At 41.2% G+C, this 25,914-nt stretch overlaps 1 protein-coding gene across 4 annotated transcripts in view; it reads left to right on the forward strand.

The window, feature by feature from the left end:
• LOC110506316 (muscarinic acetylcholine receptor M4) overlaps positions 1–25,914 on the forward strand; it is a 160,554-nt gene that overhangs the window by 46,529 nt on the left and 88,111 nt on the right. For all 4 annotated transcript variants that reach the window (XM_036963976.2, XM_021585845.3, XM_090221908.1 and 1 more), the window contains 4 exons: positions 4,130–4,240; positions 16,422–16,610; positions 18,927–19,081; positions 25,090–25,229. In XM_036963976.2, the coding sequence (XP_036819871.2) occupies positions 4,130–4,240; positions 16,422–16,610; positions 18,927–19,081; positions 25,090–25,229 (595 nt within the window). The remainder of the gene's footprint in view (positions 1–4,129; positions 4,241–16,421; positions 16,611–18,926; positions 19,082–25,089; positions 25,230–25,914) is intronic.

The following is a 25,914-nucleotide window of genomic DNA, read 5'->3' on the forward strand; positions in this document are numbered from 1 at the left end:
GTCTGTGTGGCCATGGGGTTAGAACCTGTGGCTCCTCTGACCCCTCCTTGACCAATTTTAATCTGAGAGACCAGGGGGAAGTAAAATGCAGCCTATGAGTAATATGCATCAAATACTATCACTTATGCTCTCTCTGTCCCTTGTTTGCCAACTCCCTTATTTTTCTCCCTTGTCCCCATACCTTATAACATCTCCAGGCATACTTCTTGCTACTCTTCTTCCCACACTGTCCCAAACACTTCCTTTCTATCCAATTCAACTCTCTAATCCTTCTCACTCTCCGGTTTGATTCCCTAGTAATCCCTAACTTGATTCGATGAGGGTGTGAAAATGGTTGAGGCTTTTCAAATAACAGCCTGGGCTTCAACTGCTCTTAGTCATTGACTGGCTAACTATGGTGCTAGTCTAGATTCTGTCGTTTGTTTGCCACATATGATTCTGACAAGCGTGATTTTCCAAAGATGAATCATCATCCAACATTTCTAAACCATGAAATTATTAGAAATGTTTTAGCTTATTGAGCGGTGTCTGCTTTCAAATGTTCCATTTCTCATAAAACATACTTTGCATTTCCGGTGTAATGGCCTAGTACTTGTGAAATCCACTCTTTAAAGATCTACTGACCTTCCAACTCTGTTTCAATCAGTCAAGAGTAGCCAGTGCACTACAGATCTTTAGTTATAGCTCCCCTCTTCCTCAGAGAATAGGTCATTCACTCTTTCACTCACTTCACTTTCCTGAACCTCTGCCATGAGGTTTTTGGGCATTGCAGGCAATGATGCATGGAAATACTGTAAGATGATGGCTAATTCGATTTTCTTTTACACAAAACGAAATGGGAGGGAATAGAGCATAAGGGCAGATAACTTCCCAGATTAAACATAATCAAATTTAATGGGTAGGTTTTTCATTTAAAAGTCATTTTCATATGCAGCTGACTATGTACTAAGCCTACATGAGTCTAAGCCCCCCCCCCCCCCTCCTCTGACATGAGTCATGATGGGTCTGTCAGAAATGAATGCAACACTTGTCAAGAGTTCCTCAACATGTAATTTGCTCCAACACCAGTGATCTTGGGAGAAAAAAAAGGATAAATGTTCTCTTAATGACTTAACTAAGAGCAGAGGGCAGACAGCGTACCATGTGTAAAGTTGCGGCAGGTAGCCTAGTGGTTAGAGCGTTGGACTAGTAACCGAAAGGTTGCAAGTTTGAATCCCTGAGCTGACGAGGTAAAAAAAAAAAAATCTGTCGTTCTGCCCCTGAACACGGCAGTTAACCCACTGTTCCTAGGCTGTCATTGAAAATTAGAATATGTTCTTAGTTAGTTAAAGGTTTTTAAAAATGTAAAAGTCCATCGTAGTTCTGTATAGCTGCAATGTTGACCACATACCGTAGAGGCAAGTTGCAACTGTGTGTAAGTACAAAATGTAACATTTAAGCTAACCGATCGAAGGTTGCCACATTACAAAGAGGATCAGCAGACTTGTTGTATTCCTGTAAGAAGGAAAAGTGCAGCATTGAAATAGGTTTAGCCCGTTACCATGGTGCAGCAGATAAAAACATTAAGCACTTAATCCTCACACTGCAGTTTCTGTCATTTTTGATAAAATTGTGTCATGTAAGCATAGCTAATTATGGCAAACTCGATCGGTTTTTAATCTACTTTGCTTTTTAAACACCTTGAAAGTAGATGAAACACTCAGTATAGAAAGCCATTGTCTCTTGTCTTTATCATTAGTTTATTTTGCAGTCAAGTCAGTACAACAACTTGTTTTTGTCTCACAAGCCTGAGGCCTCCATTTCAAATTAACTGTGAAATAATTGCGGTTGCTGTTTGTAAGTGTCCTAGACTCCCGGAGTGACATTCACACATACTGTCACAGACAGAAAATGTGTCAAGTGTATGTAATTACTTGGGGCATTTACTGTAGCTGATGGGCAGTTACTATTGATGTTTATGCCTCTGGTGCAGTTATTACAGACATTTACTATGTACTGACTGTTGGATGTTTGTTCTGACATCAAATCAGAACCAGTAAATTCATTTATGATTTAGGCCTATACCTCATTATTCATTAGGACCTTGCAATTGGCGATATTGCAGTATTAATGCATTTCTTTTCAAACATTTTACAGAATTTTAGAGCAGTTCTTTGCCTAGTAGGTTTAGACATTCTTATGAATAATATATGTTCTAGATTGCTCTTTTTGGTATAACAGCATACAGACACCAGTATCTACCTTTGATGGTTATTAAATTGTTTAGTGCTCTATAGTTTTTCACCAATACCCTTTTGATTTGCCATTAGTCCTACACTGACATATGTGCACCTGGTCAGGATTCCATTAGCCACGTTAATGGGCATCCTATTAACATAACACTCCAGGAAATAGAAACCACTGGTTTGTTCATGAGCAAGCGTCAACATAAACTTTTTTTTTTTTACTCGACCAGTAGCATTTCCACTTCTGGTCCATAGTATGTTGTTTACTGAGAATAATGACTGAGCGGACAGGAAAAGCCCTGGTACTGGACCACTGCGGTTTTCCCTATTGTTGGATGACAGCTCAACAAAGACTTGACAGAATTCCAAAACTGTAAAATAGAAAACACTTTTTTTTCCCATAAGCTAATATATTTATTATAGAAATTAAGTGTGTCGTGGCTTTACTTGCATTAATCTGATGATTGTTATTGATCTAATCAACTAACTATGTTTCATTGTTACCTGATTTAAATTAATCATGTACCAATTAACTCATTAGGAATTTGGGGCACCACGAGAGCGGTTGTTTAAAGAGTTACCAACCCCCGAATATAACTCTAAAGGACTTTACCTATCGCATCCGTAAAACAGTTAACATATTAATCATAACCTTGTATCGTATCATCATTCTGAACAGTCGTAGCCTCAGCATTACTTATGATTCAGTACTACACAAATTGGTTTAATTATTTATTTACTAGCTAACTAAATGATAACACAGGATAAACATACACACTTAGTACATTAGAAAAAAGTCATTAACAGATTGACATGGAGAGGGCAAGAGAGAGAGGGACAGAGACATAATACTTTGGTACATTTAGAACTACTCTCACAGTAATCATGCACTTTGCAGACGAACCGCCGCCTGTTTGGAGTAAGAAATCATGAATGTATTTACGTGTAAATGTCTTAGTCCGTCGTGTAGTCCTGAACAGAACTACAGAGTTGATTCCCCTTCCATTCGCTCCTAAAGCTGCTTATTTGAAGATAGGCTAGCCAGCCGTGTCAATGGTTCTCGAGGTTGATGAGTGTAGTAGAATACGACGCTTTGAAAAGTAGTAGAATGGTCCCACTTAAATTCACTTTTCTAGATACTTTACTTTGGACAGCTGATCCGCTGTCATTGTCCGGGAGGTGACATTATCGTCTCTACCTCATTTTTAGATTTCAGAGTTCCAACCACTTTGAACGTGAGCTGCAGCTCGACACCTTTCTGGTCTAAATGTTAATTCTGGTCTAAATGTTCATTTCTTTTCCAATCCTTTTATACTCTCTGGTCGAAAGGGACGGTTCCGTCCGGCTGACATGTTCTTTGACCTCACTGGCTGTGGCTACTTACTGTGCAAAGTTTATAGAAAAAAATGATCCCCTGCTGGCTCCTAAAATCAAATCCATATCTTAACAAAAATACTTTCATCATATTCCATATTTCATACACAACGTAGATGATGGAGATTTCAAGTTACAGTATTTCCTTTCTAACATTTTTTTATGACATCACAAAATAACAACCCATATGACATTATTATTCTTTAGATCGTCTCTGACCATTCCCCACATTCTATGTTAGAAATATTGTTCCAGTATTCACTTTTGAATGTATTAGTAGGAAACTGTCTGTGTAGACAAAGGAACATTCCTGTGTGAATTTGGAGAGGAATGTTCTCTCTCCTTGATTTACAACAGGGTGTGAACTGTCAAACCCCCACCAGTTCCCTCCTCCCCCCCTCTGTGGGTGAGAGAGGGTCTGGTTGAGGTCATTCATTGCCAAGCTGCCCTGACCTATTTGGATCCTCACAGGACAGTCATGACAAGTGATTTGTGCATATTTTTTTTGTTTCTCTGTTTTCTTCTCCTAGGTGCGGTTATTGGTGACGGTCAGTCAGCTGTGGCCAGTAACATCGCCAACACTACCTACCGCCTCCAGTGGTGGGACTTCACCAAGTACAACCTACCTGAAATCAGCAACTGTGAGTGGACTAACATTGTTGAAGTTGTCGATTGGTTGGGATGGCGATTTGTTGGGGTGGAACAAGAAACTTAGGCCTACTCATAAAGATATGCCCTGCCTTTCTTTCCATCTTTCATTCCTTCAGATCCAGATCCTCCAGATCCTCCAGATCCAGATCCAAGCCCAGCACTGACTGCTATTCTTGTAATGCTTTCTCTCTCTGTCCATCTTGCCCGCCACTGGTCTTAATGGTCTGTTTCATTTCACAGTACTATCCCCGCAGGACCATGCTGAGTGCATTCTACTTTTGTCCCATACTTAAGGGTATGGGAGATTCAGTGGCTCTGTTTATCATCAGGCTCACATAGTGTCATGGTCTGGTTATTACTCTGCTTCAGGCCAGGTTATTCCTGACATCAGGTCAAAGACAGAGAGCAGAGGCCCTCTGCTCAGAACACCACCTCTAAATATAAAACCCACTGAGTTATTCTGCTCTAATGCATTCAGTGCCCAATCAAGCACCTTTTCTGGGTTTCGTTTTCTTTAACATTCCGTGTTTGAGGGTTTTGTTGACAAGCTATTATTTTAAAGGTTGTAATATGTTACGTAACAGTGTCTATTTTAAGTTTTTTTTTTTTGCCGAAGCCAGCGGCAGTTACTGTAGTGTACTCCTAGCGGTTCAGTGTATCATTATACCCCTTATCTACAATAGACATTGGGAAAGAACATTATCCTCAAACTAAGCCATGACTTTTATAGAGGATTTCACTTCTAATTCACCTCTGTACGTACCAAAGGTCTGTAACTTGAGTGTTTGGTCCCCATGCTAATTGTCCAAACTTGGGCAATGTTAAAAGATTGTTAATTTTGGGGGGGGGGGGGGAAATCAAATAAGAATTGAAGAAACAGGAAACTTATCCCAGAATACAGGAAGCTGAAGCCTATGTTGTTCCCTAGACCAGGCTTCATCAACTAAATTCATCCACGGGATGATTTTTTTCTTGAGCGGATCGTTAGTGTGGTGGAACATAATTTGTAGACTGCAAATAATTTGTTGACCGCAAGAAGCCCAAACAGATATGATATTTGACTAAATAATAATCATTTTCAAACCTTGCTTACACGATCACATATATAGTGCCTTTAGAAATTATTCATACCCCTTCACTTATTCCAAATGTTGTTGTTACAGCTCGAATTCAAAATCAATATATATTTTTTAATTATCACACAATACCCCATAATGACAAAGTGAAAACATGTTTTTAGAAATGTTTGCTAATGTATTGAAAATGAAGTACATAAATATCTAATTTACATAAGCATTCACAGCACTGAGTCAGTACTTTGTAGAAACACCTTTGGTGGCGATTACAGCTGTGAGTCTTTCTGGGTAAATCTCTAAGAGCTTTCCACACCTGGATTGTGGAACATTTGCACATTTTATTATTTTCCAAATCTTCAAGCTCTGTCAGATTGGTTTTTGATCATTGTCTACCAGCCATTTTCAATTCTTGCCATAGATTTTCAAGTAGATTTAAGTCAGAACTATAACTAGGCCACTCAGGAACATGTTCTTCTTCTTAAGCAACTCCAATGTAGATTTTGCCTTGTGTTTTCGGTTATTGTCCTTCTGAATGGTGAATTCATCTTCCAGTGCCTGGTGGAAAGCAGACTGAAGCAGGTTCTCCTCTAGGATATTGCCTGTGCTTAACTCCCTTCCATTTATGTTTTATCCTGAAAAACTCCCCAGTCCTTAACCATGTCAAGCATACCCATAACATGATGCAGCCAACACTATGATTGAAAATATGGAAAGTGGTACTTGGTAATGTGTTGTATTGGATTTGCCCCAAACATAACACTTAGTATTCTGGACAAAAAGTGAATTGCTTTGCCACATTTTTACAGTATTACTTTAGTGCCTTCTTGCAAACAGGATGCATGTTTTGGAGTATTTGTGTTATTTACATGCTTCCTCCTTTTTGCTCTGTCAATTAGGTTAGTATTGTGGAGTACACAATTGTGGAGTACAATGTTGTTGATCCATCCTCACTTTTCTCCTATTACAGCCGTTAAACGTTTCCTCTTTGGCAACTGAGTTAGGAAGAACACCTGTATCTTTATATTGACTGGTTGTATTGATACACCATCCAAAGGTGTAATTAATAACTTAACCATGCTCAAAGGGATATATATTATTATTTTGTATTTTTTTAATCTACCAATAGATTGCGAGGCATTGGAAAACCTCACTTGTCTTTGTGGTTGAATCTGTATTTGAAATTCACTGCTCGACTGAGGGGCCTTACAGATAATTGTATGTGTGGGGTACAGAGATGAGGTAATCGTTAAAAAATAACGTTAATATCTATTATTGTAACGTTTACTTCTGAATTCATTTTGGGCTTGCCATAACAAAGGGTTGAATACTTATTGACTCAAGACAATTCAGCTTTTCATTTTTCATTTGTAAAAATTTTGAAAAACATAATTCCACTTTGATATTATGGGGTTTTATGTGAAGGCTAGTGACAAAGAAATGCAATTTAATTCATTTTAAATTCAGGCTCTAACACAACAAAATGTGGAAAATGTCAAGGTGTGAACATTTTCTGAAGGCACTGTATCTCTTATGTGTGGGAATACTTTGGAACAGACTTTCTAAATTAAAATCACTTGCAGCTGATTTGCTGGTGTTTTTACGGTCTTATGTCCAAAAAAAGGAAAAATAAAGTAATTTATTTTTGCTCAAAAACTTGGGGGACCATATATATCACCCGCGAGCTGCCAGTTGGGGGACCCTGCCCTTATTTTTTTATTTTTTTGCCCAACAATATACCTCCGATTGGTGAGATGTGACTCACCCACTCCCAGCAATGTGATTTTAGACATGTCCATAGGGGAAGTGTGGGTGGGATATCCATAGGGGGACAAGCAGGCGTGAGGGGGGAGCAGGTAGCTGACTATTCTGCAGCCTGATGGTAGAAACTATTCGCCAGTCTCCCAGTTTTTGCCATGACTCTTCTGTGTTGTCTGAGGGATTGAAGCAGGGAGAGCAGGGCGTGGCTGGGGTCCTTGATGATCTTCTTGGCCTTCCTGTGAAATCTGGTGTTGAAGATTGTCTGTAGGGCAAGCAGTGTGCATCCAATGGTGTGTTCGGCTGCACGTATCACCCTCTGAAGAGCCTTGCGGTCCGCGGCAGTGGAGTTGCCATTCCAGGCTGTGATTCAGCCCTACAGTATGCTCTCGATGGTGCTCTTGTAGAACCCTGTGAGGGCCCTCAGGGACAGACCGAATTTCTACACATGCATGGGTTGAAGAGTCGCTGTCGTGCCTTCACCACGGTGTCCTTTTGGTTAGACCATTTCAGTTTCTCTGAGATGTGTACGCCGAGAAATGTGAAGTTACTGACCGTCTCCACAGTGGCCCCATTGATGAGGTTGGGGGCATGTCAAGCATGGGAACAACGTCGTCAGAGTACCTACCTCCTCCCTGTAAGCTGTCACGTCATTGTTGTAAATCAGGCCTATTACTGTCAGGGAACTTGATGATGGAGTTGGAACTGTGTGTGGCCACCCAGTCTTGGGTATACAGGGAATACAGGAGGGGACAGAGGACGCACCCTTGTGGGGCACCCGTGTTGAAAATCCGTGACAAGTATGTAATGTTGCCTACCATCACAACCTCGGGGCAGCCTGTCAGGAAGTCCAGGATCCAGTTACATAGGGAGGAGTTCAAACCCAGGGCCATGAGCCCTATAATGAGCTTATAGGGCAATATGCTATTGACATCTAATCTGAAAAGTTATTTTTAATACTGATGTGTTATAGAATTCAAACAGGGATGCCCTGAACTGAAGTCAAGAGTTAGAACATGTCAAATTAAAACAATATTGAATTAATCTGACCTATGCATTTGTAACAAAAGCTCAACGCTTATATTATGGAAAAAAAGACTAGGTAAATCACCGGAATGAATGTAAATAATTTAAAAGCAATAATGATAACTTTGCCTCCTGATAAGAACTTCATTTCAGAATGCTAGTACAGCAGATATTCCCTGTTCCTCCTCTGTGAGAGTAAGTTGTGAACTCAATGTGGTGTGTATGGCTCTCCACTAAGCTCCACAGACAGACTGGGCTATGGGCCCTCTTCGGAATGCTGCTCATATATAATTGATGTGGGTGGTGCCTTTAACAATGTACTGTAACAGCTGTTTGGGAAAGAGGAAGAGATGCGTTAACCGGTGTGTGTGTGTGTGGAGCTTCTCAGCAATGATTAAAAGCAGAGGGTCTGAAATACAATCACAGTCACTGCATATGGCTCTCCCCATCTTGATCTCGTAGTTCTTGCCAAATGCAGACTGGCTGATATGCTAATGCACATATTCAGCGAGACATATTGCAAAGAAAAAGTTGTGCAATTACATAACAGTGTGGGATGTTAGTTAAGTTGAACGTCTGTGTGTTGCTGCTTAATTGAGTCATTATCCTGTATCTTTATCTTCTAGGGCAAACAATAATATGGTTTAAAAAAGCACTTCGGTAGGCTATTGGTTCTCTACATTAGCAGTGATGGAACAACTTACAGGCTCTCCTAGGTCATCCTCATTTATTGTGACGTCTTATTATGAATCCCACTTTCTTTGCGGTCTCTGCTGTTTTGACCAGTCCACTAGTACATCTGCAGCAGCAGGGGTCATTCACGTTCAATGGATAGGCATGCACATCAGGGTTTGCGTCAGGAAAATTTGGCGCTGGACAACGTGACCGGCAGGATTCTAATTTACCGGACATCCATATGCGTTGGGTGTGAAACGCGTTAGGGCGTCCACCCACTGTGCTCCAAATCACATGTAGATTATTGTAATTCATAGAATAGAAATTTGCCTGAAAAGTTGTAATAAAATGAAGTAGAACAATGTTCTTATACCGACATGACAGGTTTTTTTATTGAAAAGCAAAACATTGCCCTTTGCATCTTCATCCCTGCTGCAAATCATAATTGAATATTATTTAGATAAGAAAAAACATTTGGCCTAGAAGAACAAGTCACCTACACAGTAATGAAATACATCTTCAAAATATAATATTTGTCTAATATAATTTGCGAATGAACATGTAGGACCATGAATGAAACATTGAATTAATAAATAACAAAACACAGCTGTTTTCAATTGCAATCTAGGCCACTCAAATACAACCCCGGCCTAATAACAAAAATAAAAATGGCTGTCTACAAACACCAGGGCCAGCCGGTCGTGGCTAGAAGGGATCCAGTTTTAGTCAAATTAACGTCAGATTTGACTTGTCGTAGCTGGTTAGGAAAAAGTTTAGGGTTAGGATTCACTACACTGAAGAAAAATATAAACGCAACATGTAAAGTGTTGGTCCCATGTTTCATGAGCTGAAATAAGAGATCCCAGAAATGTTCCATACACACAAAAAGCGCATTTCTCCTTTGCCAAGATAATCCATCCACCTGACAGCTGTGGCATATCAAGAAGCTGATTAAACAGCATGATCATTACACAGGTGCACCTTGTGCTGGGGGCCAATAAAAGGCCACTCTAAAATGTGCAGTTTTGTCACAAAACACAATGCCACAGATGTCTCAAGTAATAGGGAGACTGCAATTAGCATGCTGATTGCAGGAACGTCCACCGGAGCTGTTGCCATAGAATTGAATGTTCATTTCTTTACCATAAGTCACCTCAACATCGTTTTAGAGAATTTGGAAGTATTTATTTAAATTAGCTGATTTCTTCATATGAACTGTATCTCAGTAAAATCGTATAAATTGTTAACCACTGCGATTCGGCACCACAGCAGTGGAAAGAGGACACTCTAGGCGGACGCAAAATGAGCAAATTATAAAACTGATTTTGGACAATCAAATTCGATACGTAAATAAACTATATTCGTTAAGGCTGATTCGTTCATTGAGAAATATCATATTTTACAATGCTCCAGTGAAATGAGTCCTGCTCCATGCATTAACGAAAGCGCTTGTTTCCAAGGCTTAAATTATATCTCACTCTTTTTACAGTTCTACTGGAGGATGTTATAACGTTTTATTGTAATTTTAGCTATCGTGGGGTCTTGACTGATGTTATGTGCGATATACGTGGCTCATTGGTAACAACTCCGTTTCCTAGTATAGGCAGTTCGCTGTCTGGTGACGGCAACATTGTAATTCTTTGTATTTTGACGTGAATAGTTGGCAACAATGTTTTATTTACAGGTGCTACTGAATAACCTCAACTGAAATGCACCAGTTGTGCATATCATTATTCTAGTCTATCAATCCATTCCAGATCTTTATACTGTTCATGACACGGGGCGGCATATGTTGATCTTGCCTTGGGCAGCAAAACTGCTAGGACAGGGCCTGACGAACACAACAATTTGCCTCTTTACCTGCGTTTGTGGCAGACCTTGGCCTGCTCAAAGTGAGCTGCTGCTGTTGGGAAGTCAACGCTGTCCTACTCCTTGCAGCAGCTTGTGCAAATCAGCCTCGTTACTTGGTCCTCAAGAAGGCGTGATCTTGAGGCTGTCTTTACTCTGTTTTGGAGAAAGAATCCCCTCTCAGTGGTCACACTGGAAACGGGGATAATCAACTAAATCTTTGTCAATTTACCTCAGTCTGGGTACACTTAGCTGAAGTCCCTTATGAGAACCTCACATTTTTTTGCGTAAATAAAAATAGAAATACACACTCCCAACACTAATTTCCAAGCAGGTTGTGGCTTTATTAGCCTATTGTCACGTTCTGACCTTTATTTCCTCTGTTTTGTCTTTATTTAGTAGGGTCAGGGCGTGAGTTGGGGTGGGCAGTCTATGTTTTTCTATGTTTGGTTTCCGTTTCAGCCTAGTATGGTTCTCAATCAGAGGCAGGTGTCGTTAGTTGTCTCTGATTGAGAAGCATACTTAGGTAGCCTGGGTTTCACTGTTGGTTTGTGGGTGTTTGTTTCCGTGTCAGTGTTTGTTGCCACACGGTACTGTTTTGGTTTCTTCACGTTTCTTTTGTTATTTTTGTATTCAATGTTCAGTGCTTTCTTTGATTAAAGTTATGGACACTTACCACGCTGCATCTTGGTCCGATCCTTACTCCTCTTCAGACGAAGAGGAGATCTGCCGTTACACCTATGAAGTATATTTGCCTTTGAAGTTGGAGCACATCGAGTAGTATTTCCATCAATTAATAAAAAGCATTATTTTAAAATTTATTTTATTTCTTCCGTCCAGCAACAAATGTACTTTATCGTCTTTGAATTTATTTTATCGGCCAAAAGACGGCATTTACCGGCTAACATTAACCCTGACGAGACAATACCAGTATCGCAGCACTCTATAGTATCTTGGCAAGGAAAAAAACACTAAGCGAATTTAACTTCTTTAGGAAAACAGCCCTAATGTTGTCATTGAGTCATTTTTCCAAGCTATTAGGACACAATATTTTACATACAGCAAGGTTTTTAAAGGACCAAAGAGTTTGGTCTGCTTCGTGTTTTCATTTTTTCCCTTGAAAAAATATTGCAATACTGCACAGACCTAGTTCACATGCTAACAAGTATTTTCACTCTTGGAGAGTAATTGGTGGTTTCAAGCAAATTGCATAAGTGTGGAACCGTGCCGATATCGTGAAACATTTTCAAAGGCCCCACTCTCTCTTCTCTCGCTAAATTGAATTGGTTGTTGGAACAGTGCATTCACATCAATAGCACTCATAGAAAGCTAGCCACACATATTCTTACAAAAAGTGTAAAACCAATGTGTCCTCAGATGTCTTGTAGAGCGGTTGGGGCATGGAGGAAGTTGGATAGTAATCTCCCAAGGAAGGGATTACATTGCCCATCCTCCTATTTAGTTCATTTCTCCTATTAGTGACATTTCGGATGGATGAGGTGGCACGTCTCTTCACTGTCACAGTTTAGGTGCCGTATTTTATTCCAGTGCCATTTCTATCACAAAGTCGGTACCAAACATACTTTTCATGCAGTGTTATAACTTTTGTTGTTTTCTCTTTAAATCTGCCTGGTACTTTTTGACCTTGCTTGCCTAGACGTATTTGTTATGCGACAGACATTGTCTGCTGTCTTTTGCAAATCCAACCCGTGTATATACAGTTGAAGTCGGAAGTTTACGTACACTTAAGTTGGAGTCATTAAAACTAGTTTTTCAACCACTCCACAAATTTCTTGTTAACAAACTATAGTTTTGGCAAGTCGACTAAAGTAATTTTTCCAACAATTGTTTACAGACAGATTATTTCACTTATAACTAACTCACTGGATCAAAATTCCAGTGGGGGAAAACATACACTAAGTTGACTGTGCCTTTAAACAGCTTGGAACATTCCAGAAAATGATGTCATGGCTTTAGAAGCTTCTGATGGGCTAATTGACATAATTTGAGTCAATTGGAGGTGTACCTGTGGATGTATTTCAAGGCCTACCTTCAAACTCATTGCCTCTTTGCTTGACATCATGGGAAAATCCAAAGAAATCAGCCAAGACCTCAAAAAACAATTGTAGACCTCCACAAGTCTGGTTCATCCTTGGGAGCAATTTCCAAACGCCTGAAGGTACCACGTTCATCTGTACAAACATCTGCAGCCATCATACCGCTCAGGAAGGAGACGCGTTCTTTCTCCTGAACGTACTTTGGTGCGAAAAGTGCAAATCAATCCCAGAACAACAGCAAAGGACCTTGTGAAGACGCTGGAGGAAATGGATACAAAAGTATCTATATCCACAGTAAAACGAGTCCTATATCGACAACCTGAAAGGCCGCTCAGCAAGGAAGAAGCCACTGCTCCAAAACCGCCATAAAAAAAGCCAGAATAATGTTTACAACTGCACAATGGGGACTAAGATTGTACTTTTTGGAGAAATGTCCTCTGGTCTGATGAAACAAAAATGGAACTGTTTAGCCATAATGACCATCGGTATGTTGGAGGAAAGGGGGGAGGCTTGCAAGCCGAAAAACACCATCCCAACCGTGAAGCACGGGGATGGCAGCATCATGTTTTGGGGATGCTTTTGCTGCAGTAGGGACTGGTGCACCTACCAAAATAGATGACAACATGAGGAAGGAAAAATATGTGGATGTATTGGAGCAACATGTCAGGAAATTAAAGCTTGGTCGCAAATGGGTCTTCCAAATGGACAATGACCCCAAGCATACTTCCAAAGTTTTGGCAAAATGTATTGGAGTGGCCATCACAAAGCCCTGACCTCAATCCTTTGAACATTTGTGGGCAGAACTGAAAAAGCGTGTGCGAGCAAGGAGGCCTACAAACCTGACTCAGTTACACCAGCTCTGTCAGGAGGAATGGGCCAAAATTCACCCAACTTATTGTGGGAAGCTTGTGGAAGGCTACCCAAAAATGTTTGACCCATGTTAAACAATTTATGTTTATGTATGTAAACTTCTGACCCACTGGGAATGTGATGAAAGAAATAAAAGCTGAAATAAATCATTCTCTGTACTGTTATTCTGACATTTCAAATTCCTAAAATAAAGTGGTGATCCTAACTGACCTAAGACAGGGAATTGTTACTAGGATTAAATGTCAGGAATTGTGAAAAACGGAGTGTGTATGTAAACTTCCGACTTCAGCTGTATGCCTGCTGGCGGAATAGAGATCACAAGCCAGCATCCTCAAAAAAAAATAAACTGAATGGCCAGGAAGCTCCCATCTTCTCCTCCCAGAACTGTCCTGGATTAGGAAACATAAGGGTGGGGGCACAAAAGTTGCTTTCCTCTCATCCCGACTTAGTCAGAGCTTTGCGCCATTACTGGCAGAATATCCCGCCTGTGAGTGGCTGAAGGGGAAAGCTAATTTGTAGTGCGAAAAACTGCCAAATAATGTGGAGAGAGGGTGAGGGAGCAAGAGGAAGCTGGCAGAGGAGGGGCATCCTCTGTCCTCAACGAAAATGAGATTTTAAACAAACCTGTCTGGGAGCTAAGTAAGGAGAGTGTTTGAAATGGTATGGCCGTGCCGGACGAGCGATGTCGATTTGATCGATGACAGGATATGGCACAAGAGAGTGCCTTTAAAAGAAAAACCAGGTCAGCTATAATATTCACTAAGCCTAGAACAGTTTGTGAAACAATGCCACGGTTCCCTCACCAGACAAAGCCATCCGTCCAATGGATGTTTGCCACATCTCATCCCATTGGCATAGTATAGATTGTTCTCTTAAAATGCCAATCACAGTATGTTTGGCAGCTAGCTGGGCCAATTTTGTTGCTGAGAGGCTTTGAGGTTTAATTTCGCCGTAAATAAATGTATTAGTTTAGCATTTGATTGTGAAGGTGTATTGCGTGACAATGAAAAGTATCCATTTTCATTTTGACAATCCTCCACTTATCCCACATTCTGTGTACGAGACAAATAAATACATCTTACGCAAACACCAATCATTTTGATTATTGTTGCTTAAGATTGTTGTTTGTCAGAATGGCCAGCCATTAATTTTAATTAGGCTACTTAACAGTAAGGGAAAATGTAATAATGGTTTCTTGCTACAGTAATATGGTTACTCCACTTACATTAATGTATTTAGCTGTTGTTGATATTGTTGTTGCTAAAACAATTTCATGCTTGGGCAGTCTAAGTCATGGGAATTGTACTGCTTTTTGGCAGTATTTCTTTGGCAGTTGTTTTTGAAGTGGTTTTTAAATATAGCCTACATGTTCTAATTTATACGGAGCCACAGGAGATAACATTTGTCTACACGGTTCTAGATTTCAGTTATCTGGAGGCAAGTGAACTTTCTCAACATTTTAACTGACAACTGTGCTCAACTCTCTGTTACTCATACATTGCATATAGTGTACCCTATACAAAGTGTATTTGTTTGTGAAAGGACAAATGGATGTACACAAGTTGCTGCTTCACTAGGCATGCGTGGCATGCCCACTCTGTCCATTTAGCTGTGCAAGATGGATTGAGCTCATAAAGCTGTCACAGAGGAAAACACAGGGTCTGCCCCCAAGGCCCCGGCCCTACATTGCTACTACTTCACTGCTTTACTTAATTATCATGGCCCAGCTTGAATCTTCCCCACAAGCAGCTGTTATCACCCCTTGTATGGGCCATACACTATGCACGCTGTCCACCCCTCCCTCACCAGCCATCACAATTGTCCTCACTGGACCCAAATAGACCACGGATATTGGTTCCATGACAGGCATTCTTGGGCTAGGTTATTGGAAGGAGAGCTCTGCTCTCTCAACCAAGGTGTAGGCAGGGAATGATCAGCTAGAGGAACTGGAGCATGGTCTGCTAGCAGCTAACTGATTATATCCCTCTACTGCCTGCTGTATGTGACCCATTTGTTCGCTTTGGCACAGCTTGCCATAAGGGCACCCTTTATTTGTAAAAGAAACACTGTTTTATACTCTTATTTGGGACCCTTAGCTTTTAGGAAAGCTGTTTTTTTCTTGTTGATGTTGAATGGCTGATACAATCTAAATTGCATGACATTGCCAATGTGCTTGTGGATATTTTCCCTCTAAAAATGGAATGCATTTTATTTAGCCTATTTCCATCAATTCATCAGGTTGTCAGTATAGTAATTAACAGTATTACTTCCCTTCTCCTTACAGTATCTCAACACTTGGAGGAGAGTTACGTGTTCATATAGCCGCCGCTCTCAGCCTTCTTTGAGAAATGACTTAATCATGTTTTGGATCGTTGTCTCCTCTGGGGAGACGGTAAGGGATGATGCCAGGTGTTGGAATGTAACATTAAGATCAATACCAAAATACATTTTCAATGCCTTTTTCAAGTCTTCACTTTCGGTAAATATTTCTGAACAGACTGAAATTAGCATTTGTTTTCTTAGCAATGCTGTCTGGAAGTTTATTGGAAATGGGAACTATTCTTTCATTTTTTTTTTTTTAAAGCAATTTACATGACATGTCAACGCAATGTGAACTAGTTTAGGACTTACTTGAGTGTGACTAATATGACCAGTATTGTTAACAAACATTTATGGTTGAATGCTAATATGATTGAATGCTAATGTCAACCTTTTCTTCTCCTTGCATTCTCCCTTCCAACTTCGGAGACATTCACCTGTTTTTACAACATGACCTCTTTTGTATAGTTGATGTGCAGCAGACATGTACACAGCGGGAGATGTGTGAAACAACGCTCACATCTGTCTTGTCTCCTCCACCGCAGCCTCGGTCAACGTGCTGGTGCAGAACTGCAAGATCTACAATGACGCCAGCTGTGACATCTCTGCAGACGGGCAGCTCCTGGCCGTGTTCATACCCAGCAGCCAGCAGGGCTTCCCAGACGAGGGCATCCTGGCTATCTACTCTCTGGCGCCTCACAACCTGGGAGAGATGCTCTACTCCAAGAGATTCGGCGAGTCGTTGTCTCTGTTGAGCGCGTGTGTCAAACTAATTCTACAAAGGGCCGGAGTGCCTGCGAGATTTTTTCTCCTCCCTTGTACTTGATTGAAATTGAAAGGAAAGAAGAAAAAAACAACCAGTAGACACTAGGCCCTTCACGGAATGAGTTTGACACCCCTGTTCTGAAGTAACACTGTGGCCCATAAATAGTCCATGAGCCAGGCCCTCAAAAGCAGGGGCCGGTGTGTCTGACACGGAGGGAGATAGAAAGAGAGAAAGTAGCCAAACCGACTCGCACAAATTAGACAAACTTGTTGCTGTGATAGACAATCTATCACCTCATCTGGTAGTGTCTGTCTCGACTGCATCACATCTATTTGAAGAAGCTAGCTAGCTACACTAGCCAGTTAAATTAGCCAGCTAGCTAGCTAGCTACACTAGCCAGTTAAATTAGCCAGCTAGCTAGCTAGCTACACTAGCCAGTTAAATTAGCCAGCTTGCTAGCTAGCAAGGATCATTTATGCAATTTTGCTGCGATCCCGGCCTTGTCTACAACAACTCCATATTAAACAGCAGCCTACCTGTTGGTTAATCATTGTAGCCTGCCTCTTCTCATTTAGCCAATTTAATTCTGTAATTCCATTTTGTATGGATTAGAAATCTCCCACTTTACTTTCTATGCATGGACCCTTTGACTGTAGTGCTGCTTTGATTGACGACAGTAAGTTACATGCTTGAAAAGTGTGTAGCCTAGGCTACCGGAAGTTTTTTTTTATGGGGCTCACTCATAAAAACTGGGAAACTTTTGTTTTATACAAATGTTGAATGTCCTGGTATATCCTTGTATGTTGCAATATCAGATATATAGTAAATGAATACACCCTCGCAGGTAATCGAAGACTAACGTCCGCTCGGATTTTCGAGTATTCAAATAACCGTGCCCATCCCTAGTAATGGGGCCGCTATGTTTTTGGATTGTAACTTTGGTGATAGAGGCACCAAATTGTACACACAACTAGAAAAAAAGTGTTTTAAAAAGATTTGTAGATACTGGGCCATCTCAGAATTTCCACATTAACCCCAGAGGCCTTTTTCCAATATGACAGCCAAACAACTCAATGGGGTCTTATAGGACAATTTCACATGACCATACATGTATGAAATATAATTGTAGTAAGCCCCAAAATATCCCCCCCCCCCTTTAAGGAGTGCTTCGAAATATTTGTTCTGTGCTGTCATATCAATCTTACAGATCTTTAAAGTCCCATTTTGAGCTCCCGAGTGGCGTTGTGGTCTAAGGCACTGCATCTCCGTGCTAGAGGCGTCACTACAGACCCTGGTTCGTTTCCAGGTTCACAACCGGCCGGAGTCCCATAGGGCAGCGCACAATTGGCCCAGTGTCGTCCGGATTAGGGTTTGGCCGGGGTAGGCCGTCATTGTAAATAAGAATTTGTTCTTAACGGACTTGCCTAGTTAAATAAAGGTCAAATAAACGTTTTTTAAATATATATTTCAGCAGTATTGTGGCGTATTAAGCATGAAGATTGAAAAAGGCAAATTAAAGCTTTAATCTAAGCAACAGTTTTTTTGGTGGTAAGTAGATATGGGAATGTGGGAGGCCTATTTAATTAGCTTAGCCATAAATTCAAAACAAATGATTTAGAGCAGGTCTGGACCCAAAGTAGCTGTGAACACAGTAATTCACAGTTAATCTACTCTTGCGAGCAGTACAAACACTTACCAGTCATTAAGACTAGGCAATAGCTTAATCAAGTACACAAATATACCTTTTAGATTTTTAGCAGGTGCAGGCTGCATTCAACAGAGAGGGACTCTCCATTTTGGATATAATCCAGATTCCTAACTGGATAATAATATCGGTTTCCAAATGGTTGCCTTTAATGAAAGAGGTTGTTTTACCGTATGTTTCTCAAGTGGGAACAAACATTCATCTGTCGTCCAAAACCATTAAAACCATTCATTAAGAAATACTTCACTGGTTTGTTAGGAAATTCAACATGACTTGCGTTAGCCTGCTTGTACAGTAGCAGGCATCTAAGGCATCAGAGAAGGCAGGACAGTTTAATTTAATGGTTCATATTGTCTGTTATTTATAGCTGCTTAGTCAAGAGACACTCAGAATGCAATCCCAATTATATATAAAGCAATTTACAGTATGGAGTGTTTCAGACAGAATGTAAATACTGTTTTTAGGCCCTCAAGTAAAACCATGACAAAAGGTGTTCAACATTTGCTTTACGGTAAGTTTATATGCCAAACCCATCCATGCTCAACATAAAGTAGCCTAACCATCTCTTTTTTTGTCTAGGTCCTAATGCCATTTCTGTCAGCCTGTCCCCAATGGGCCACTACGTGATGGTGGGCTTGGCCTCTCGCAGGATCCTGCTCCATCACAACACAGACCACATGGTAGCGCAAGTGTTACGCCTGCAGCAGCCCCATGGTGGAGAGACTTCCATGAGGGTGAGTTTGGCCAACGTTAACCCTTTGGAATTTCAGGAACAACAAGGTATTATATGCTATTTATTTGTGCTTTCATCACAATAACCTAGACCCAAATAATCTGTAAGCATCTTCAGGGTGACAGTAACCAAATGAAACCTCCCACATCTGGAGGTAAAGAAGATTGTAAATGATGAGCTTCTTCTGGCTGGCAAAGAGTACGACTCTTTATAAATAGCTACTTTAACTCCATCATTTGGGGGCGATGAGAACAATAGATTCCCCCCCCCCCATTATCTCTAACCAACTGAGCAGGAACGTGAGACAGACATTACAATTCAATGCAGCACAGTAGCTCAATAATACCCTCGCAGCTCCAGCCCTCTCACAATGGCCAGCCAGATTAGCAACCCCAAGCAATCAAACCAGTGCTGGCAGAGTCTGCATTGACTCTACTTTAACTGGATTCTGAAGGTACCAAATATCTTTATTTCCAAACAAGATGGGGGTAGAAAATGGGCTTTACAAAAATACTTTTCACAGGTGCTGGCTCTAGCCTTTTATATTCCAGCAGTGCAAAGTGAGCAAGTGTAATTGAGAAACTTCTGTGGCTCGACCCCAAGTAGAATCATGGTTATGCACATCTCATTTAGTCTTTAATCGACCCCTTGATCTCTCATGGCCCTTTGGCTGACCACCTCTTTCAGAGGAACTTGTCTGCTGTTACAGCCTTGATGATCGTTGATCAACAGCACTGTGAAACAGCACCAGTAACTCTTCTAACTCCAAACTTCTCACATTGCCAGTGGTGAAATTGTTGTAAGTAAGTTTTCTAACTGAACAGTTACATGGTCTGAAGAGAGCCATAATTAGCTAAATCTAATTGAACAAATTTTGAATATTGTTTTTGTTTTTAAAGCTGCCACACGGCGCATGAAAGCCCATCTCTGATTTGAAGTGAACTAAGAGGTGTTTTTCTCAAAGCGTTTGGTTTCATGTTAATAACTTGGCTCGGATCATCACATGATTGGCATTTATGTTATTACTCTTACATAATTTACATGTGGGAGAGGATATTAGAAATTTAATTGAAGCTTATTGGATGATAACTTGTTTTTAACTAGGACAGAAGAATTTATAACTTTTTCCGACATAACATAGGTACAGCCGATCCACTCATTGTATGGGACACTTTTAAATGTGCCTTCAGAGGCCATGCAATTCAGTACTCATCTCTAAAACAAAAGCAATTTAGGTCAAGAGTCCATATTAACAAAGAAAATGGAAGCACTAACAGTACAGATAGATAGCAATAAAAACTGTACCCTAGAGGGTCAGAATAAGTTAGAGGAAAAAGAAATAGAGGAACTTAATCAAGATCAAGTGTAATATATTATAATATGGGAAAATCATTGTATGGGAAAATGCACCAAGCGGAAGTAAAGTACTTTAAAGTAATATAAGGCAAGTACTTGAAACAATAGAACACAATGAAACATCTGGGAAACCAGGCCTGGTGTTCATAGCTGACTTTGATAAAGTACAACTGGAGTTTATATAAACTCAACAAAAAAAGAAACGTCCCCTTTTTCAGGATCCTGTCTTTCAATGATAATTAGTAAAAATCCAAATAACTTCACAGATCTTCATTGTAAAGGGTTTAAAACACTGTTTCCTGTGCTTGTTCAATGAACCATAAACAATTAATGAACATGCACCTGTGGAACGGTCGTTAAGATACGAACAGCTTACAGACGGTAGGCAATTAAGGTCACAGTTATGAAAACTTAGGACACTAAAGAGGTCTTTCTACTGACTCTGAAAAACACCAAAAGAATGATACCCAGGGTCCCTGCTCATCTGCATGAACGTGCCTTAGGCATGCTGCAAGGAAGCATGAGGACTGCAGATGTGGCCAGGGCAATAAATTGTAATGTCTGTACTGTGAGACGCCTAAGACAGCGCTACAAGGAGACAGGACGGACAGCTGATCGTCCTCGCAGTGGCAGACCACGTGTAACAACACCTGCACAGGATTGGTACATCCGAACATCACACCTGCGGGACAGGTACAGGATTGCAACAACTGCCCGAGTTACACCAGGAACGCACAATCCCTCCATCAGTGCTCAGACTGTCTGCTATAGGCTGAGAGAGGCTGGACTGAGAGCTTGTAGGCCTGTTGTAAGGCAGGTTCTCACCAGACATCACCGGCAACAACGTCTCCTATGGGCACAAACCCACCGTCACTGGACCAGACAAGACTGGCAAAAAGTGCTCTTCACTGACGAGTCGCGGTTTTGTCTCACCAGGGGTAATGGTCGGATTCACGTTTATCATCAAAGGAATGAGCGTTACACCGAGGCCTGTACTCTGGAGAAGGATCGATTGTGAGGTGGAGGGTCCGTCATGGTCTGGGGCGGTGTGTCACCGCATCTTCGTACTGAGCATGTTGTCATTGCAGGCAATCTCAACGCTGTGCGTTACAGGGAAGACATCCTCCTCCCTCATGTAGTACCCTTCCTGCAGGCTCATCCTGACATGACCCTCCAGCAGGACAATGCCACCAGCCATACTGCTCGTTCTGTGTGTGATTTCCTGCAAGACAGGAATGTCAGTGTTCTACCATGGCCAACTAAGAGCCCAGTTCTCAATCCCATAGAGCACGTCTGGGACCTGTTGGATCGGAGGGTGAGGGCTAGGGCCATTCTCCCCAGAAATGTCTGGGAACTTGCAGGTGCCTTGGTGGAAGAGTGGGGTAGCATCTCACAGCAAGAACTGGCAAATCCAGTGCAATCCATGAGAAGGAGATGCACTGCAGTACTTAATGCAGCTGGTGGCCACACCAGATACTGACTGTTACTTTTGATTTTCGACCCCCCCTTTGTTCAGGGACACATTATTCCATTTCTGTTAGTCATATGTACAGTGCCTTGCGAAAGTATTCGGCCCCCTTGAACTTTGCGACCTTTTGCCACATTTCAGGCTTCAAACATAAAGATATAAAACTGTATTTTTTTTGTGAAGAATCAACAACAAGTGGGACACAATCATGAAGTGGAACGACATTTATTGGATATTTCAAACTTTTTTAACAAATCAAAAACTGAAAAATTGGGCGTGCAAAATTATTCAGCCCCTTTACTTTCAGTACAGCAAACTCTCTCCAGAAGTTCCGTGAGGATCTCTGAATGATCCAATGTTGACCAAAATGACTAATGATGATAAATACAATCCACCTGTGTGTAATCAAGTCTCCGTATAAATGCACCTGCACTGTGATAGTCTCAGAGGTCCGTTAAAAGCGCAGAGAACATCATGAAGAACAAGGAACACACCAGGCAGGTCCGAGATACTGTTGTGAAGAAGTTTAAAGCCGGATTTGGATACAAAAAGATTTCCCAAGCTTTAAACATCCCAAGGAGCACTGTGCAAGCGATAATATTGAAATGGAAGGAGTATCAGACCACTGCAAATCTACCAAGACCTGGCCGTCCCTCTAAACTTTCAGCTCATACAAGGAGAAGACTGATCAGAGATGCAGCCAAGAGGCCCATGATCACTCTGGATGAACTGCAGAGATCTACAGCTGAGGTGGGAGACTCTGTCCATAGGACAACAATCAGTTGTATATTGCACAAATCTGGCCTTTATGGAAGAGTGGCAAGAAGAAAGCCATTTCTTAAAGATATCCATAAAAAGTGTTGTTTAAAGTTTGCCACAAGCCACCTGGGAGACACACCAAACATGTGGAAGAAGGTGCTCTGGTCAGATGAAACCAAAATTGAACTTTTTGGCAACAATGCAAAATGTTATGTTTGGCGTAAAAGCAACACAGCTCATCACCCTGAACACACCATGCCCACTGTCAAACATGGTGGTGGCAGCATCATGGTTTGGGCCTGCTTTTCTTCAGCAGGGACAGGGAAGATGGTTAAAATTGATGGGAAGATGGATGGAGCCAAATACAGGACCATTCTGGAAGAAAAGCTGATGGAGTCTGCAAAAGACCTGAGACTGGGACGGAGATTTGTCTTCCAACAAGACAATGATCCAAAACATAAAGCAAAATCTACAATGGAATGGTTCAAAAATAAACATATCCAGGTTAGAATGGCCAAGTCAAAGTCCAGACCTGAATCCAATCGAGAATCTGTGGAAAGAACTGAAAACTGCTGTTCACAAATGCTCTCCATCCAACCTCACTGAGCTCGAGCTGTTTTGCAAGGAGGAATGGGAAAAAATTTCAGTCTCTCGATGTGCAAAACTGATAGAGACATACCCCAAGGAACTTACAGCTGTAATCGCAGCAAAAGGTGACGCTACAAAGTATTAACTTAAGGGGGCTGAATAATTTTGCACGCCCAATTTTTTGATTTGTTAAAAAAGTTTGAAATATCCAATAAATGTCGTTCCACTTCATGATTGTGTCCCACTTGTTGTTGATTCTTCACAAAAAAATACAGTTTTATATCTTTATGTTTGAAGCCTAAAATGTGGCAAAAGGTCGCAAAGTTCAAGGGGGCCGAATACTTTCGCAAGGCACTGTATATAGGCGTACAGAGGCCCATAATCAACAACCATCACGCCTGTGCTCCAATTGCATGTTGTGTTAGCTAATCGAAGTTTATCATTTTAAAAGGCTAATTGATCATTAGAAAACCCTTTTGCAATTATGTTAGCACAGCTGAAAACTATTGTTTTAATTAAAGAAGCAATAAAACTGCCCTTCAGACTAGGTGAGAATCTGGAGCATCAGCATTTGTGGGTTCGATTACAGGCTCAAAATGGCCAGAAACAAGTCTATTCTTGTTCTGAGAAATGAAGGCTATGCGAGAAGTTGCTAAGAAACTGAAGATCTCGTACAACGCTGTGTACTACTCCCTTCACAGAACAGCGAAAACTGTCTCTAACCAGAATAGAAAGAGGAGTGGGAGGCCCCGGTGCATAACTGAGCAAGAGGACATGTACATTAGAGTGTCTAGTTTTAGATATGGCTTTCTCTTTGCAACTCTGCCTAGAAGGCCAGCACCCCAGAGTTGCCTCTCCACTGTTGACATTGAGACTGGACAAGCTACAATTGTCATTTACAACATTAACAATGTCTACACTATATGTCTGATCAATTTGATCTGATTTTAATGGACAAAAAATAAAGACATTTCTAAGTGACCCCAAACCTTTGAATGGTAGTGTATGTAACTTGTTCTTTTTTGTTCAAAATTGAAATGATGACTCTTACATATTATAGCAAAAGGGGACCGTGTTAGATGTGTTCTGAATTTTTTGCATTCCCTGCGAGCACAACTGACACACCGCCCAAGTTATGGCAGCGTAGACAGTCCGAGGTTCTCTGAGCTGACAGCTCTTATGCAGATCCCCAATTATTCTGTCTTGCTCCTACGTTTGAAGATGAATGAAACAGCCTTTTCCCCCTCTCCTTTGTTATTTCTCCCTATTTTGTCTGAGTGGTGTAAAATTTATGCAGATGTGGTCATTCATCTTCGCTTCACAAGGTTAAAGGCAGACAACGCAGAGGCAGGAAGTAGTACCCGTGTCTGTCACCTGATATGGTTGTCATAGCAGCAGTTTTGGCTAGTCATATTGAGAATTAGCGTGACAAGCCAAGGTGGCTGCTCTTAAATGAGCACTCCAACAACGTCCCTCCTGAACTTGATTCAATTGAGGGAACAGCCAACCGCTAAGGAGCGGCTCTACTTCAGCAGACAGACTAAAGTTCTAGTATTGTTCTGCTATTCCCACACTAGTAACAGATTATGTCTTTGGTTCTGAATCATCGGGTTAATTGATAACCAATATATTAACATGAAATTAATTAATATGTGATAACATGCTAATCTAATGTGAAAAATAAAGCTCATTAGAAGATGGTGCTAATGCAATAAAATGACTCTTTAAAAAAATAAAATGTTTTTTAAGATGTTGGGGTTGTATCATATTAGGACAATAGTGATACTCTTTGCTGTGGCTGTAATTGATTTATTTCCATATGTCCCCATTCCCTCCAGAGAATGTTTGATGTGGTGTACCCCATGGCCGCTGATCAGCGGAGACACGTCAGCATCAACTCGGCCCGCTGGCTCCCAGAACCTGGCCTGGGTCTTGCCTACGGTACCAACAAGGGAGACCTAGTCATCTGCAGACCTGTGTGAGTCTGCACTACACACTCTTTGTATAGTACCTCGGTCTCTCTCTCTTTCTTGCCTTCCCTCTCGCACAGTGCAACCTGCCCCTGGCTTAGAGAACTAAGTTTGTCCTCACTACCTCTTCTCTCACTACCACAGTATGTTTACATCAGGAGTGGCCTGTGGCTAGATTTCTCCCATAGCACATTTCTCTACATGCCATGTATTTGTTTTACATTTGTATGGAAACAGTGAAAAAAATGAATAGCCAATTCGTGTGTTTTCTATCCCTGCTTTAGATAAATATATGTTTCTGCTGCTGAGGACAAGAATCCCCTCATTTGTGTGGTTACGTAATGGCCCGAGAGTCCCAGTGCTCATGGCTTTAAAGCCTTTGGCATTCGGGAAGGCAGGCAGCAGCTCCGCACCCACCCACGGCAGGCAGGCAGGGCAGGGAGAGTTGGATCGATGGAGCGCCCACTGACTTATTCAGCCAGCTGTCATCAGCTAAGTCAAGTCAGAGGAGCGTGTTCTCACTCACTCTTCATAAAGTTTCTTCGTTATGCTCTTCTCCGTTCTGTCTGGCTGTCTGAAATACATTGTCTGGTGTTAGTGGAAGAATGATTTGTTCTCCCTAGCCCCCCGGGGCCTGATTTGTTACTTCGAAGAACAAAAATCATATCATCCAACAACAGTCAAATGTGCATT

Source organism: Oncorhynchus mykiss, chromosome 26 (genome assembly GCF_057628025.1).
Source record: "Oncorhynchus mykiss isolate SJ-2025 chromosome 26, ASM5762802v1, whole genome shotgun sequence".
Classification (NCBI taxonomy): domain Eukaryota; kingdom Metazoa; phylum Chordata; class Actinopteri; order Salmoniformes; family Salmonidae; genus Oncorhynchus; species Oncorhynchus mykiss.